General features: G+C 43.0%; 2 protein-coding genes across 2 annotated transcripts in view; one reads left to right on the forward strand and one right to left on the reverse strand.

Annotated features, from left to right (window-relative positions):
- The first annotated feature begins 3,569 nt into the window (after window positions 1-3,569).
- LOC136449942 (pyrophosphate-energized vacuolar membrane proton pump-like) lies at window positions 3,570-10,915 on the forward strand. Its single transcript, XM_066450170.1, has 7 exons — window positions 3,570-4,036; window positions 6,436-7,390; window positions 7,479-7,565; window positions 7,652-7,982; window positions 8,057-8,467; window positions 8,547-8,606; window positions 10,449-10,915. Exons 1-7 carry the CDS (start codon window positions 3,757-3,759, stop codon window positions 10,647-10,649), a joined length of 2,325 nt encoding a protein of 774 aa, XP_066306267.1. The 5' UTR covers window positions 3,570-3,756; the 3' UTR covers window positions 10,650-10,915.
- A 355-nt stretch (window positions 10,916-11,270) lies between these two features.
- LOC136449941 (uncharacterized) overlaps window positions 11,271-17,575 on the reverse strand; it is a 16,376-nt gene continuing 10,071 nt past the window's right edge. Inside the window, exons 13-25 of the mRNA XM_066450169.1 lie at window positions 17,487-17,564; window positions 17,308-17,403; window positions 16,542-16,612; window positions 15,988-16,065; window positions 15,803-15,896; window positions 14,921-15,019; window positions 14,057-14,271; window positions 13,852-13,966; window positions 13,186-13,317; window positions 12,954-13,070; window positions 12,701-12,810; window positions 12,448-12,564; window positions 11,271-12,263 (exon numbers count right to left, since the gene is read on the reverse strand). Coding sequence (XP_066306266.1) covers window positions 11,780-12,263; window positions 12,448-12,564; window positions 12,701-12,810; window positions 12,954-13,070; window positions 13,186-13,317; window positions 13,852-13,966; window positions 14,057-14,271; window positions 14,921-15,019; window positions 15,803-15,896; window positions 15,988-16,065; window positions 16,542-16,612; window positions 17,308-17,403; window positions 17,487-17,564 — 1,806 coding nt within the window. The 3' untranslated portion in view covers window positions 11,271-11,779. The remainder of the gene's footprint in view (window positions 12,264-12,447; window positions 12,565-12,700; window positions 12,811-12,953; window positions 13,071-13,185; window positions 13,318-13,851; window positions 13,967-14,056; window positions 14,272-14,920; window positions 15,020-15,802; window positions 15,897-15,987; window positions 16,066-16,541; window positions 16,613-17,307; window positions 17,404-17,486; window positions 17,565-17,575) is intronic.

Raw genomic sequence — 17,575 nt, forward strand, 5'->3', positions numbered from 1 at the left:
ACCATTTTATTTGCTTCTATAATAAATAATCTGACCATTTTAGTTTTATTGGTAGTATAAATAAAACCTAATAAAATCAATTACCTTAAATTCATTCTAAAACTCAGGAGCTTTGATGACCATTCCATTTGATTATGCTCATTAAGTTTCATAAGATGGGACATGTATCTTCAGAATTTTTAAGTAAATCAATTCATCAACTTTTACATGGCCTGTGTAGAGGACTGTTTTGCAGTCTTTGAAACAAAATCACTAAGTGGTGACACATCTAGCTAATGACTCAGCATAAAATTTGTGTCATTTCTTCCTTACAAAAAGGACCGAAACTCAGTGATTCAAACCCTAACCTTGACCTGGCCGGCCGCCTCCACCGCTGCCAGGACCCTAACGCTGCCCTCCCGTGCCATCCCCACCGCCTGGCCGACCTGCCTTCCCATGAACCCCTTTTAAGCCTGCCGGAGTTAGAGAAGAAGAGGTCAAGAGGCCAGAACCCTAGCTGTTGCCGTTGTTGTCTTCCTCTCTAGCGGGGCGCGGGCGTGGACGCGTGGTCACGTGGGAGAGGGAGAGGGTGGGTCGGGCCGTGTTGCGTGGGAGAGGGACAGGGAGAGGGAAGGGGTGGTTGGCGCATGACGTGGGTCCGACCAGATAATTGGCCTACAAATTCCTTTATACCCCACCCAATTAGAATTAGGGGAAATATAACATAAATTTAGAAAGTTCTCATCATAAGATCAACCAGTATCCTAGTCCTGATTGTTCATGCTTCATGAAGAGTGGAAATTATTTATAAATGAAATGTTGCGAACATCATCAAGCTTAAGAACCATTTTTACAATAATATAACATGCGCCCAAAGTTATGATTGTGTTATTTTATTTCCATTATAATGCACATCCTATAATAATATTAAAAATGAAAAAATAAACAAAGTCAAGTACCTGTACAGCAATCAACCCAAAAGCACATTTTCCTAACCCTTTTCCTCACCATCCGAAGGCCCAGCAGCCTAAATTTTTGCTTACCGCACCCGCACCCGGGGACATGCACGTCTCCCATGTAGTCGCGCTCGGCTCCTCGGTCCTCTCTGCTCCTCCAAGTCCCGACTCCGGTATTCTTTCCCCCCACTAATATATTACCCGTGCTAATGCCACGATGAAATTCAGGACAACACAAATTAAATAACCAAAATGGTTTATATGTTTTGGTGATTTTGAAAAATTATCGATCACATATTATATTATTAAAATAAAAAAACATGATTCTGATGACATGATACCAAATAAAGATTACTTGCATGACAACAATGATATCATAATATAGTCTCAAGCTAGCTTCTAGCGCTGAGGTAAGCAAATTAAAACCAGTCATGTTCTTGCGAGAGTAAGCACCACGCCAGATGAGGACGGGATATAGATATGATTTGATGGGACTAGATATTTTCTTCTTTTTAAACACATACACACGCATACTAATATATATCTCAATAAACATAGAAACGCACATTCTATTTCTATGAATGTCTTCGTGAGACTACGCTCACGACACTTAATAAGATTGAAAAAATTACCACAGAGATGTTTTATAATCGGCAGGACTTTAAGATTGAGAAGTCACCCGAGACATTTCATAATCGACACGCAAATCAGAAAAGTATTTAGCCAAAATTACGAGTACATGTTTCTCGAGATTTGAACCTGAATAGGCATGCCACTATACTAGGGCCATGTTTGGAACAAAGAAATGCAAAACGGAGGAAAGGAAAAAAAACGTAGCAACAGGATATAGGTGTTATTGGAAAAAACAGAGGAATAGAAAAACACATGAAGATGTAGATAGAGATGTTTGGAGATGAGGAATTCAGAATGGTAGAATCAAATAAATTATATAAATAATAAAACAAGCTTGGACAATGACGTGCCCAAGGTAGCCAACGTTTAGCAGTGTGGTTGTCTCGTACTTTGTGAAGGAAGAGAAAATCTGAGCATAGATTGGATTTTTGTTTTCCTTTAAAATGAGAAGCCGGCAACAGTGTTCCATAGAAAAAGGAACCAGAGAATCATTTGATCCGAACGCTATACTCAAAACACTTTCCTCCGTTTTTGTTTCCTCTACTTTTCCTATGAAAATACTTCATTCCAAACAGGCCCCAGGAGTCTAGCCAATTGATGAGATTATAAAAATAGACGAAATCTATATTCTTAATATAGACGTCAAACAATTACTACAGTCAAAGAAATATTTACATAAGCTCAAAACATGAGAAGTTGTAGTGGCTGCAGCCCGGCCCGTTCGCTTCTGCTAGAAGTTGTAGTGGCTGTGGCTACATCTCTAGTTGATACTCTAGCTGAAAACCATCATGATATACACCCCTTTCCACCTTTCACCATCTTGAAATCAATGTAGCGTGCCCTAGTCGCCATTCACGACTCATGGGATGTTGATGTAAACTCTAGTTAGCGCTAGTTTGATAGGATTCCGGATTTTTCGGAAAAGGGTTTTGATTCTTTTTATGAAGCACCTTGTACGATGAAGCTGAAGCTATTTTGAAAAACGGATCTAGCAGTAGTTTTATTATAGTTTGAACCAATTTGTGTGAAGTTAGGAGAAGCTACGTTTACGTGGCTCTAGATCCTCCGGGCTTCTCATTGGTCATAACCATTTGAGCACCATTTGGCAGGGCTATAAGGAAGGAGCCGCCTGGAGACTCGAAACGTGACAAGCGTGTTGGCCCTTGGTGCCAAAAGTGCACTCAAGTGCTTCTGGACAAGTTTTTTTTTTAGTGGAAAGTGCTTCTGGACTAGTGGGCTGTTGCGTTAATGTCTTGCACAAATTCAGCAGCCTGCTAGCCTCCTTGAGTCCACGTTCTGAGTCCTGACGCTCGCGTTAGTGGGCTTGCTGCTTGTAGGCTTCAATTTTCTTGTGTGACTTGTGCGTTGGGCTGCCAACAACCTGGGGCAAATATTAATTTTGTTGGGGTCCTAGCTATCCAGAAAATTCCATAAAAAAAAAAGCTATCCACAAAATAGAGGGTATATATAAGAGATTCACGGAAACGATACGGAGTAGATTCCACCTCTCCCTTCCAGTTTCCACTAGAGTCAGACAACGCGCCTTCCAAGCCTGCTTCAGCTAACGCCTCCGCAGCGCATGCCTGGTCATGACAACACAGATCTTTGAAGACACCTTGCACATTACAAAACAAAATAAAAAACATAACTGAAGAAACTGAACAGCAAGAAAAAGCTGTTCACTCTCCTTCCGTTCCAAATTATAAATCATCACAAGAATTTTGGAGAGTCAAATGATCTCAAGTTTGACCAAAATTATAAAGAGAATTACAAAGGTTTAGGATAGGTATTACTATGAAAATATAAATAATGAAGAATCTAATGATACTTAGTTGGTATTATAAATGTTATTATCTCATCATATAGGTTAAACTTAGCACCGAAGCCAGCAACCTACCCCGTTACCTCCTTGCGAAGCTAATTCGCCATGTGCACACTCAAATTCTCTGGCTAACGTTCAGTTTCGTCTTCCACGGTCTGGTTGAAGCAACTGGTCTTGTTCCTTTCCATCACGTCCCCAACAAGTAGGGCAGTTCCGCTCGCTTTCTCTCTTGCCGAGCAACGACCACAGCGCGTGCGGCACCGGCGCCACGACGTGCCCTCATTCTTCCATCGCCTCTAGTACGTCCTTGCGTTTCTAGTTCGTTCACGGCCTGCGTGGTTAGTTGAGGGGACTAGACGATCAACTATGGGCTCTGCGGCGGCGGCGGACGTGGTCATCCCGGCCTGCGCGGCGGTCGGCGTCGCCTTCGCGCTGTGGCAATGGTTCCTCGTCTCCAGGGTGAAGGTGTCCGCCTACGCGGCGCCCGGCAACGGGCACAACGGGGGGCCCGTCTTCAGGGTGGAGGACAACGAGGAGGACGTCGGCATGGGCGGCAGCGGTGACCTTGATGAGGAGGAGGAGGGCGCCGGCGACGGCACTGTCGCCGTGGCGCGCTGCGCGGAGATCCAGAGCGCCATTTCGGTTGGTGAGTTCGATCTCCCACGCCCTTTTTTAACTTTGCTACTCTCCGTTGATCAACTCTTTTTTCACCTGTGGTAACTAGTCACCGATGGATCACCATTTTTTATGATTCCGTTGTTCCTTGCTTCATGATTTCCCTTGCTTTATTTTCCGTGATACAGATATGTGATGCAGAACTAAAAATCTGGAGAACATTTCTAGCCCAAATTGTTCAAGATACAATGAACTCGCTCGAAGCATATTTTTTTTCCCAACTTGTCTGATAACATATCCATTTCACATCTGGGTAATGGTTTAGTTATTTTTTTCTTAATCACGCATACCGTCCAAAATTATTTTACGCAGTGATTATATCGCCAAATATTGTATTTAATAAGTTCATGTCGTAGCCTCTATGGTTATCTAATTTTCTCCGTCCCCAAGATAATTAGCGTATCATCCATTAAAGGGCAGATCCAGTGCCGGAGGCTCCCAAATGAGTAGGACCTGGGGAAGAAAAAAATCGAGGCAAGCCTTCCCCACAAAATCTGCGGACATATAATTTCCATACTGTAGGTCAACCCTTATGTAGCCTAGGACATTGCAATGCAACCTGTATTCGAATTAACTTGCTTCTAACTTCTATTTCAAACTTGCTCCTAACTTAAGAAAAGGTGCTCTCGCTGGTCAAAGAGTTGACCCAGTATATTGGCACATGGCCGTGTACGGTGTTCCTACTCAGCTAATCTTGTGCCCGTGCACGTTTCTTCACCGTTTCCTAGGCGAGATCTTTCTCTCTGCTTTCTTAACAAGCAAGTATAATGCCGTTTCTTCTATTTGACCTCAATCGATGCCCTGCATGATCTGCTACCTTAGTGGCTTAGTACCTTTTGAGTTCTGACCCTGTCATTGTCAGTCATAAAGAAACTTCAATGTTACTCTGCGTTATTGAATTTTGAGTCGACGGATTGATTGCTATGGTTCTAATACATGACGACCACGACTTCGAGTAGAATAAGGATTTTAATTTTGGATTAAACAACATCGCAAAAGACACCATTGTCGCTACATCTTGCCTGTATATATAATGCTTAATAAAGCTTTAGGGGAGTGCTTGTACATCGACTGTATTAAGAATATAGAAGCGGTAGAGGAGAGAACGATCCTTGTTGGATTGGCTTCGCTTCTTTGCGGCAGCTGCGGTTGCAACCGCAAGAAGTGCAGCCGAGCGGTACACAATGACCACCCCGCAAAGCAATTGATGTATAGCGCCTCCGTAAATACGAGTAGGGTACTAAGGCATTCTCATAAAAAGGTACATAGCATAGCATAAACGAGACTTTTAATGTGTGTTTGGTTTTGAAACGACGTGGAATGGGTTGAACCTGTCTCAGTTTTGTAGGCTGAGTATAACTCATTCCTCGTTTGGTTGATAAGCTTGGATCCATTTCCAATTTTGTGTTTGGTTGAGGTGGGTTCAGTCATTGACATGTGGGGCTCATTTCACATCCTCTAATTTCCCCTTCTTCCTCCTTCCTGTGCGCGTGGCTCTTTGCACGGCCGCGGCCGCGTCGCTGCGTGCCCGCTGGTCCGCCATGCATTTGCCTGAGCATCCTGGCCGAGCTGACGTCCGCCCTTGTTGCGGCTTCCCCAGCCACGCCGCGACCTGCCCACATGCGGCTTCCCCGACCGCGCCGCTCACACTCAGAACCAAATAGCTGCAGAACTGGGGTCCAACCCACTCCAACTTAGGTGAACCCAGTATCCAAACGCACGATTACATTGCACTGTTTTGATCATTAAAAAGAAAGAAAAAATCTCAGTAGGTGAATTTCTAATGGTACACTAATACATTAGAGCATCTGCAGTCGCTCCCCTTTACCTTTTTTTCTTAAATGTAGAGCATCTCCACTCGCTCCCTTGCCTTTTTTTTCCCTTAAATTCTAAGAGATTGAGATAATTGAATTCCAGCTTATATTGAAGGACTTCTACGGTAGATTGAGAAATTCTAGGTTATAATATAGGAAAAAATTGGATGTGCGATGGGTTCATTGACCCAGCCATGCGCCCCTAGGCTCGATCTCTGACGCGTGGCAGGGAAACAAATCAACGCATCACCACGCCGAGTGACCAGCCAGCCAGGTGTCCGCGAGCGCTTCACACAAGAGCGTTGATGTTTTTCCCTGGCCACGTGGCCTCGAGCGCTTCGTACTTTCATGTGTTGTTCGCATTTCAATCTACATGTGACATGAAGGCCTTACAAACTTTTTCGCTCAAAATAGAAAATAAACTTCCGCTCTTATTGGAAATAAACTGTTCGATTTGGAATTTCTGTGCATTCCAGCGTATCAAATGTGCGTGCCATTGGGCAGTTCATGTCTGAAAATTCTTTTTTCCTCCTATAATAATTCATTTTGTATGCAGGCGCCAACTCATTCCTTTTCACACAATATAAGTACCTCGCCGCGTTCACGGCGATCTTCGCCGTGGTGATCTTCCTCTTCCTGGGCTCCGTTCACCGGTTCAGCACTGAGAGCCGGCCGTGCCAGTACACCAGCGGTCGCACCTGCAAGCCCGCGCTGGCCAACGCGGTCTTCAGCTCCGTGGCCTTCCTCCTCGGCGCGGCCACCTCTGTCGTGTCTGGGTACCTCGGCATGCGGATTGCCACATACGCGAACGCCAGGACCACACTGGAAGCTCGGCGTGGCGTCGGCGCGGCCTTCGCCACGGCGTTCCGGTCTGGCGCCGTCATGGGCTTCCTCCTGGCCTCCCTTGGGCTCCTCGTGCTCTACGTCACCATCAAGGTGTTCGGGCTCTACTACGGCGACGACTGGGAGAGCCTGTACGAGTCGATCACGGGCTACGGCCTCGGCGGCTCATCGATGGCGCTGTTCGGGCGCGTCGGCGGCGGCATCTACACCAAGGCGGCCGACGTGGGCGCGGACCTCGTCGGGAAGGTGGAGCGCAACATCCCCGAGGACGACCCGAGGAACCCCGCGGTGATCGCGGACAACGTGGGCGACAACGTGGGCGACATCGCCGGGATGGGGTCCGACCTGTTCGGCTCCTACGCCGAGTCCACCTGCGCGGCGCTGTTCGTCGCGTCCATCTCCTCGTTCGGCGCCGACCACGACTTCGCGGCGGTGGCCTACCCGCTGCTCATCAGCTCCGCGGGGCTCCTCGTCTGCCTGGTCACCACGCTCTTCGCCACGGACCTGTTCAAGGTCAAGACCGTCCGCGGCATCGCGCCGGCGCTGAAGCTGCAGCTCGTCATCTCCACCGTGCTGATGACCGTCGCCGCCCTCGTCGTCTCCTTGGCGGCGCTCCCCGCCAACTTCACCTTGTTCGATTTCGGACAAGTGAAGCAAGTGAAGAACTGGTAAGAAAATGACAGTCCTCGATCGCTAATGAATTCAAAACCGCCTTACCTGAGAAATGCACGCCATACTAACAATTGGCGATGGCAGGCACCTGTTCTTCTGCGTGGCCATTGGGCTCTGGGCCGGTCTCGCCATCGGCTTCACCACCGAGTACTTCACCAGCAACGCCTACAGGTAATTTTTGGTTGAAACAATGGATTAGCTGCAGAACAAGTAACCTCCAGCTGCCTAGTTAACAGTGTCTGAAATGCAATGCGCAGCCCGGTCCGGGACGTGGCCGACTCATGCAGGACGGGCGCGGCGACCAACGTCATCTTCGGGCTCGCCCTCGGGTACAAGTCCGTCATCGTGCCCGTCTTCGCCATCGCCGCGTCCATCTACGTCGGCTTCACGCTGGCCTCCATCTACGGCATCGCGGTCGCCGCGCTCGGGATGCTGAGCACGGTCGCCACGGGGCTGGCCATCGACGCCTACGGCCCCATCAGCGACAACGCCGGCGGGATCGCTGAGATGGCCGGCATGAGCCGCAGGATCCGGCAGAGAACCGACGCGCTCGACGCTGCCGGCAACACCACGGCCGCCATTGGCAAGGTACGTACATATTCGATCATTATCATTTGGACTCACGCGTCAACATTGCATGATTACATTAAATTTCCTTGCAGGGCTTCGCCATCGGATCGGCCGCGCTGGTGTCGCTGGCGCTGTTCGGCGCGTTCGTGAGCCGCGCGGGGATCGCGGACGTGAACGTGCTCAACCCCAAGGTGTTCGTCGGCCTTCTCGTGGGGGCGATGCTCCCGTACTGGTTCTCGGCGATGACGATGAAGAGCGTGGGCAGCGCAGCGCTGAAGATGGTGGAGGAGGTCCGCCGGCAGTTCAACACCATCCCTGGGCTGATGGAGGGGCGCGCCGCGCCGGACTACGCCCGCTGCGTCAGGATCTCCACGGACGCGTCGCTCATGGAGATGATGCCGCCCGGAGCGCTGGTGCTGCTCGCGCCGCTGGTCGCCGGCACCTTCTTCGGAGTCAGCACGCTCGCGGGACTGCTCGCCGGCGCACTGGTTTCCGGTGTCCAGGTATGTATGGCAACGAATTGGCGTGCCGTGGTGCTTCTGCGTGACGTGACTTTTATTTGATCCACGTTGCCTTGTGCAGATTGCCATATCTGCTTCCAACAGTGGTGGAGCATGGGACAACGCCAAGAAATATATAGAGGTGCACACTGGCTTCACTCCCTTGGACTTTTAACATTTATTAGTTTAAAAAATTATTTCTCAATCAGGAGTATTTTTTCAGAAGTACAGTTCGAATGCTCAAACACATACACCATAACCACACCTATTTCTCGCCTAATTGCGTCTAGACAAGTGCTTTTAAACCTATATACGGTAGGTTAGCGTATAGTAGTTTAGAGCCAAAACAATGAGTTAAACTACGCAATTTAAATGGTCAGCGTCGGTGGCAAGCCAAGTGACGGGTGGATTGCTGAGTAAGGTGACAACATGTTACCGCCTCTGTTCTAAAAAACGTAAAATTTTGACATTCTAATTTTGTTCTAAATCAAACTATCTTAAATTTGATTAAGTTTACAAAAAATAATGGTATTTGTATATATATTAGCAAATAAGTATTACTATATTTATCGTGGAGGATATATATTTCCCGTGTATATATTTGATGTCATAAATGTGACAATCTTATCTAAACACATGGCCAAATCTAAGATAGTTTGACATATGATAACTAAAATGTTATGTTTTCTTTTGGAGCGGAGATAGTATTTTATATTGATTGTTGATAATATCTAATAAATTTATTTGAGAGCACAATGGAAGACCAAATTCATATTTCATTTTACCTTTGAAGGGCATGTTTAAATTTTTCTTAACAAATATGGCATGTAACTAGTAAAAAAAATATAGAAGTCTTTGCTAGTGTAAACCGTATAGTCGACCATCTAGACTTTCTAAACACTACTCATGGCGACCAACCATTTAGCAATAGCGACAACAAAGTCGACGCACACAATGGTGGAACCCGGACTTTTGATTATGGGGGACCGGGCAATACGATATAACATCTCATAATGTGATAAATATATACATCAAGCATATGTCTCAATAGCTTTTCCAATGCTTCTACATATGTATTTAGTATTCATAACAAAAAACACAATATTACCATAAAAATGGGCGAAATAATAACTATTTTTGCGATTGAAATATTTATATGTATTAAAAATGTTCACTGTGTTTTTGGGGGACGGGGGGACATGGCCCCTGCTGGTTCCGCCACTGGGCCTACACACCCTAAAAGAGTAACTATAGCTACTAAGGTACTCAAAACTCAAATGGTATGAGTTGAGATGATATGGATATTTTTCTTTTGTATCTAAGTTCGAATCCATTTAGAGAAATTGAGATCTATATGTATCTAAGTCCGGATAATGAGTACCCAACACTACTCGACACTATATCTGTATTTGAACACTCAAATCAGATATATATGATGTCGATATCTATTCATATCTTATCTGGTACAAGTAATATTTATCCGTATCCGACTTTGAGTCCGAGAAATATTATAGCTATCTGTATTCGTATCCGTAGAATCCGTTCATATCTGACGTTTGCAACCTACCAATAGGTCATGTTCCAAAAAAAAAGCACTGACCCTACCTCTAGCAATTAGGGGTGAAAATGGTACGGATATTTTCCGACCGTATTCGAGACCGAATCCGTTTAGAGGGGTTTAGATGTGTCCATATCCGAGTCCGGGTATTCAACATCCGACACCGTATCCGTATCCGAATACTCAAATCGCATATTTATGATGTCGATATTAAATTATATCCTATCCGACATGGTTGACACTATCCGTATTCGAATCCGAATCCGGACAGAAATATAAAAACAAATATAATATCAGTGATATCCATCCGTATCCGATCCGTTTTCATCCCTACTAGCAATACACACCCTTTGTTAATTTATGTTGTTGTACATTGTTTCAAGAGATACATCCGATGTTATTTTTTTCTCCGCCTTGTTCACACAGGCAGGTGCGTCCGACCACGCTAAGTCTCTGGGTCCCAAGGGGTCGGACGCTCACAAGGCTGCCGTGATCGGCGACACCATCGGCGACCCTCTAAAGGACACCTCCGGACCGTCCCTCAACATCCTGATCAAGCTCATGGCCGTGGAGTCTCTAGTATTTGCGCCATTCTTCGCTGCCCATGGAGGCCTCATATTCAAGTAGACAGGGCGGAGGCTCGTTGTACGCCCAGATGAGCATGGATCAAGCAAAGAAAAAGGCGTCAGAGTTGACACTGGTTGAAAACATGATTCTGTTTCGCAGATGGAGTAACCATATTACCTGTGTAATGTTTTCACATTTCTCATGATTCTGTTTTGCAGATGGAGTAACCATGTTACCTGTGTAACTTAGTTTAAGATATTACAATCCTAACAAGAGCAAGAAAGTTTTTTTGATTGGATCACATCATTTAGTGAACCTGTTCTGGAGCAGTAGGATATAATCGCAGCCGCAAGTACACCATCCGTAACCCAGATCTCAATACATCGAACATTATTCACTTTTGAAATTCTACCTTACTTTAGTCCTGAGTAATTTGTGCCAAATGTGCAGAAGCACATCTTTGGCTTAAAGAAGAAAACATTTTGCATAAATCATTCCGGTGGCGAAGCTAAAGCAAATCCCAGGGGGGTGCGACTGTCATGTAGATGCGTAGATTTGAGTCCCACCATGATGAAAACTTAACCATATCCACTTATATTTAAAATTTCTGTGGGTGCATCCGCATCCACGACACTACGTGTAGCTTTGCCACTGAATCATTCTATCATAAGGCTAGATTAATTATCCAAGACAGCATGTCCAACCAAAACTACGAACCAACAAATTACAATCGTATAGATGAGTTAGCACAACTCTTGCAAAAACGCTATTCAACAAAAACTATGCCTTAATCCTACTTGTTTTACAGCAGTAACATCAGAGTCAATGATTGTGGACAAAAATAATGAAATTGAGGGCACATATTCACTGCTACTCCATTAGCTCATAAACCGATACAATAGCGAGCGCAGCAGCAGGAGCAAGGCCCATTCAATGTTCGAATCTACAGTCATTCCAATTCTCATGTTCGTCAGATCTTTCCTTGTGGAAAATTAACTTTACAGGCTCAAAAAGGGGTAACTGGAATTTTACTTGAGATGTAAAGGTAGCTGCAACTGCAATCTATGTCACCTCCAATCATGCTTCCAGCTTGATATCAATGAATTCAGCCTTTGGAGCCGACCACATTCCAATTCCTTCCTGCTGGCCAGAGAAAGGTTGGGTACAGGGGCAAACCAGCTGTGTAGTAGTCATCTTACTGAATAAGGTTCCGAATCGCTTGTGTTGGTAGTATTTACAGCCTTCTCGGGAGACATACTGCCCACATCTTTTATACAATCACCACCAGCTTGTCGTGAAGTTTCTGTGTTCTCTACAGAATGTTGATGCTCCTCAGAGTTAGTGCCCCGCTCCCTAAAAACACCATTGGCTTCAGTACTTGGCGTGGCTGATGTAGGCAAGTGGGAAGCATGCTTGTTTTGTAGATCTGTGTGCTTAATAGCTGTACTAGTAACAGCAGCAATTTTAGCACAACTAATTCTGGTTTCTATTTTTTGCCTCCTGCGACCCTCCCCATCTGCATGTTTCCCATCCACCGCATTCACTGGCTTCCGCTTCACCGGGGATATGTTTAACGGCACATCATCCTCTGCAGGCCTAGAAGGCTCCTTTGGTGGTGGATTAAAGTCCTCATCGTCATCATCGTCATAGTCCACAAGTCCAGCAGATTTAGGCCTGAAAAGGGAGGGATCAATACTGAAGCAACCAACATTAACAAATTAAACTAGAACTTATCGAGTTCTGCATGATATGATTTTCAAGATTGTCATTAAATGTAACATGAGAAAGCAATACAACAGATATAAGCTACCACATGGGAACTCAAGATCATCTCATACTGTATCTGAAGAAACAATACCTAGAGGCGTCATCAGTGTCGTCGGCTTCACTTCCATTAGGGACCTTAGGCTTAGGCTTGCTATCCTGGTTCTGTGCATGTTTAGGCCGCCGGCCGGAGCCTGAATCTTCTTCATCACTAGAAAGAACAAATATCATTTCACTTGCAAATTCACTGTATAATCTCTGAACATAATAGCACCCTTGAATATCCAATCTCGCCTATATATTACTAAAATAATGAAGAAATTACCAGTAAGAAAACAATAACATACCTGTCCTCATTGAAGTAGTCTTCCTCTTCCTTCTCAAGACCTCTTTGTTCTGCCTTCTTTCTCATGTCAGGCACACTAGCATTCAACCTTGGTTCAGCACTCTCCAGGTACTTGTCAAAAGAAGGAAGAAACAAAAGAGAGACCATCTCACTCAATAATGCATAAGGTAGGCAGAAACTAGTGTTAGCAGTATGAAAATCACTTTATCAAAAGCTCAACATGGGATGCAATAGTACACAAGAAATGGTTCAACCTGGTTATTATACTTGAGTTTGAAGGCCTGAATACTCCCAAAGTGTTCAAACTTGGCAAGTTCATACCTCTCCCAGAAAGACTCGATAACATAGAGAATGAGAGGTTTTATATTTTCCTGTAGGTAAGTATCCAGTGCATAAGGCAGAATTCATAGTGGCCAAGTAAAAGCCAGATTTCAAAGTGGCAACCAGGTAAAACACAAAATTCAATGCGGCAACCTGAAATCATACCTTTCGTATGTATTCCAACAATTCAAGTACTCCTGAATGTAGCATGTTGTATCTCTCCCCATTGTCAACAAAGACATCAATTATTGGTTTCAACAAGTTGAACTTCACAACATGACAAATGAGATGCTCATCCTACAAAATATAAAGGATATATCAAGTGGGATGCAAGAATGATGCCTAGCTGCTTGTTTAACTAACACATGTAATAGGGATCCGTTAGTTAGCCATATATCTGGATTAAGCATAAGTGAAAATATATATGCCCAGGTAGTTGTACTGAGAATCCAGCAAATAAAGCAATCAAACAATGACAAATATTGGGGTCTGGTTTAAATCACGAATAAACAGTTTGTTCAGGAAATCATGGTGTGCCTAACATTAAAGCAGGCGAGCTGTTATCCTGCAGATATCACCTAGGAACAGTTCTCTGCGGGAAACTATTGTGCTAAAGGTAAAATGCAATGCCTGGTAATAGCATATATCTTATATTTGAAACCTACAATAGCACATCATTAGTGGACTGAAACTATATCTACCATAAAATGAGCTCTGCAAGAGCTAGGATACATTGAGGGACACTTCAACCATGATAGGGCATAACTTCAAGGGAACTTCCAATTTTCTAACAACGTAAAAAGAAAAAAATTCAAAATCCATAAATCTTACATTTCTGGATATAATAGTACGCATAAACCTAACAGCTGCTACAACCAAAAACTTCTCCCTCCGTTGAGTCAATGTAAGGATTTTCTCGATAGCATTGTTCATAAGAAAATTGCATCTACACAAGATTAACAAACATTTAGAAACATGCATATAAAAATCATAGAAGTATCATGGTATAATGGAAGAAGTTTGTACAGAGTAGTACTTAATTCTGTAGTGATGATGAACTACACAAAAGCACAGCAGTTCACAAACATTTAACAAAATCTCAGGCTTGATATGGTGTCCTTCAGCATTTCCACCAACACGTACAGAGTTAGATGTCGATCGAGACAAGCTCCTCGGGGGACAAGAGGATGCTATTACATCAACCAAATAGTCAAGATGCCTTTCGTAGAAAATCTCAATAATTATGTCTCTCTGCAGAAGGGAATGAAGAGTTAGTGCAGCTAAATCAGGTAAGAAGATTTTGTGAATTTCAGAGATTTTTAACAGATTTCAAGTTTTCAACACAAGATGCTGAAAAATGACCATGATCTACCACCACGAAAGTTACCAAAAACAAAGGCAACTTTTTTTTTTCTCAAACACACAGGAGAGCTGCATATCATTATAATAAGAAGAAAAAAAACATCAATGGCAAACTATCCATCAGAGTTCAGAGATAAGCAAAGTGGAAGCAATAACAAATGGGTAGCCTAGAAGAGACAAGCAATCCATAATGTTTTATAATTTCACATTGCATAATTAATAACTGAATCATTCAACAGATTGTACCCTAGGTGGCAAATGGTAGGGATGTGCAATACTGCAGTGCTATAAACACAGTCCACATCACCATATACTGAAATTAAAAGTTGGAAACTTGAACTAGCATGGGAAAATCTATTCCATGGTTGTATAGTAGTGGAGTTCCAAATAATTTTATCAATTAAATATCACATATTACAAGATATGTGAGCCCAATTTGTAAGACTCAAACTCAAATGAACAACTCAAGAGGTAATGCGACTACCGAGTGAAAGTCAATATGTAACCTAAACTCAGTTTGGTAGAAAACATAACTTACATGTGCTCCAGACATGGTGAAAGAATCCATCAATATGCGCAGGATTTCTAGAAACTGGCAGTGCATTTCCTCACCGAAGTCAGTTACCATGCCTTTCACCTACAAATTAGCATTGAAATTATACACAAAACATGACTAGGAAGAAATAATAACACAGAGGCATTGAGAAAAGAGGGCAAGTTTGGTCATCTTTCATTTCAAATCAAGTCAATTGCAACCAAGAGTAAATGAACTTGCTGGTGACAGATAGATACCTGTGTTTTATTGCTATATCACTAGAAAAACACATATTTAGATCACATCCAAAGAGGCCCTGTTATCATTTCTTGTTTAAAACATGTGAGATAAGAAATGCACAGTTGCACCCCAGTTCAGCTAAATGACGAGCAGTTTCATATATTCAAAATGCTACTCCCTCTGATCAGAGATATAACTACTTTTGAATGTCAACACAATCTACAAGATTGAAATTTAACCACTCATTTCTAGAGGATTATGATATTTATAAAAAAGGGTTGTTACAGAAGTACTTTCTAAAAGTGAATCTATTAATATCCATCTTATGTTGTAAATCTACCTACTTCTGTACACTCAATATAGTCAAATCTTAAAATGATTCATGAAAATGAATCCTAAATAATTTATAGTTTCAATCAGAGGGAGCACAAAGGATGGAATAAGTGTTACTCCCTCCATTCCAAATTATAAGACGTTTTTCTAGATACATTGCTTTTTCTATGTATCTAGATACAGTGTATATCTAAGCGCATAGCAAAAGCTACGTATCTAGAAAAGCCAAAACGTCTTTAAATTTGGAGTGGAGGGAGTACTGTATAGAAGACTTCACTGTAGATTTCAGACCTCCAAGAAGTTGCAACTTACCAGAAGTCCTAGAAGAGAATTTCCTTCTTGCTGGACAATATATGACCTCAATAGGTTAGGGTCCTGATTAAGAAAAAGTATAAGGATATCTGTCCTGCATTCGTCAATAAACTGTAGTTAGAACATCGAACAAAATGTGGTTCGCCAACAAAGATGCTTATATAAATGCACTCTTTAATAAGTACCCAGCTGAAACGATTTTTCTATCTTGACTCTGCAACACATCAGAAATTATTTCAAAAACGCCTTCACCTGAAAGATCCCTGAAGAAAAATTGGTGGTTAGCTCCTGGCTACAAGAATTCCAGCAACCAAAAAGAGTTCACAGCTATCTTAAAGTAGAGCAGCACATTTGTCTTCGAATCTGTAAGGTACATTGGGTTGGTTGTATGCACTCTATTAGTCACATTGCGCACAACGATTTAAGGTTATATGTATTAGATAACAAACACATAAAAAATCTGAATGATAACCCCTGACATGCCTATAACAAGATATCCTCAGCAATCTGAAGTCAAACGATAGCGAGGCAAAGCACAGGGCTGCCAAGCAGAGAAAACAATGACAACACCAAGCTCAGGCACACCGGTACTATATGATCATATTTCTTTTTGTTTTTGTAGTACAGATAGTCTGTAGCCATGAATTTACACATTTGGAGAATTGATACAATACCGTGGCAGTGTTGTGTTATGCCTTTTACTGGTAGAAAGAAAGAAGAATGAAATTGAAGGACCTACCGAAACAGTCGCAGTTGCTGAACAAGTGGTAGACTCTTACTAAGTGTGCAAAATTCATGCAAGAACAGAACCTGGAAATACAGAAACATTGTTAGCAGGGTCAACAAAAAGGATGCAAGGCATTCCATTTTCAACCCAGGTTCCAGCGATTGCAAGGCAAACAGACTGGCAAAGCAAGCTAGCTTACTCCAGATTAACTAATCATAAAGATAAGAGAGCCTCTATGATAGCAAATGCAAGTGACGAAACCTTGAGCAATTTCATAATTTCGTTAGAAATGAGGTGGGTCGAAAATATGCGAGCCACATACAGAACTCCAGGAGACATCGAGTGACAATTTTTAAGGTGATGAAACTTGTGTAGCATTAACCCGAATTGCCTAAAGGCAAGCGAAACCTAAACGTCCAACATCCTATAAAGAACAACTAGACTCAGGTAACAATCAAATTTAGCAATTATATAATTCATTCAAGAAAACAAAGCCCAGCTAATCCAGCTGTCTCTTGTTATGTTAGGAAATAAAGAAACACCAAAAAAAATCAATAAAAATCATGAAGATAGTGACATTTTCAGTCCTAGATTATCATTTGCATCAATGCCAACAGCAATGGGGCAGTCTCGCCTTATTAGCTTCAACTATCTAACTCAATTCCATTGTGATGATGCTAACTAATTTACAATAGTGAGTTAGTGACTTCACTCAAGAAATTTTTAAAAAAACAAAGACATCAAGTCATCATTAACAAGAACAATAAAGCCTTCTCACCAATTCTCGTTTCAATTCCATAGAAATATCCGATGACCTCATCCTAGCAAATAGTTGTCTTATAAAGAGTGCATCATCCTTTAGCAAGGAAATAACCTGCAGGCAGATCATTATATCACAAGTAACAAATGGGAGACGATTCAAGGATACCCCCACTGGGGTGAGGCAGAAACACTAACAGAAGCATTATTCGAGTGTATCATTGTGTTCAGACTTGCTAGAGTGGCATCATCCAATATTCGTGGTAGTATAACATCCTGCAAATGCC

This window comes from Miscanthus floridulus, chromosome 5, assembly GCF_019320115.1.
Source record: "Miscanthus floridulus cultivar M001 chromosome 5, ASM1932011v1, whole genome shotgun sequence".
NCBI lineage: Eukaryota > Viridiplantae > Streptophyta > Magnoliopsida > Poales > Poaceae > Miscanthus > Miscanthus floridulus.

What these genes read in the sequence shown, in the direction of transcription:
- LOC136449942 (XM_066450170.1), top strand. Translation starts at nt 3,757, where the DNA reads ATGGGCTCTGCGGCGGCGGCGGACGTGGTCATCCCGGCCTGCGCGGCG. An exon ending in CCAGAGCGCCATTTCGGTTG is followed by an intron (nt 4,037 to 6,435) that starts GTGAGTTCGATC and finishes TTTTGTATGCAG; the next exon opens with GCGCCAACTCATTCCTTTTC. An exon ending in CACTGGTTTCCGGTGTCCAG is followed by an intron (nt 8,468 to 8,546) that starts GTATGTATGGCA and finishes TGCCTTGTGCAG; the next exon opens with ATTGCCATATCTGCTTCCAA.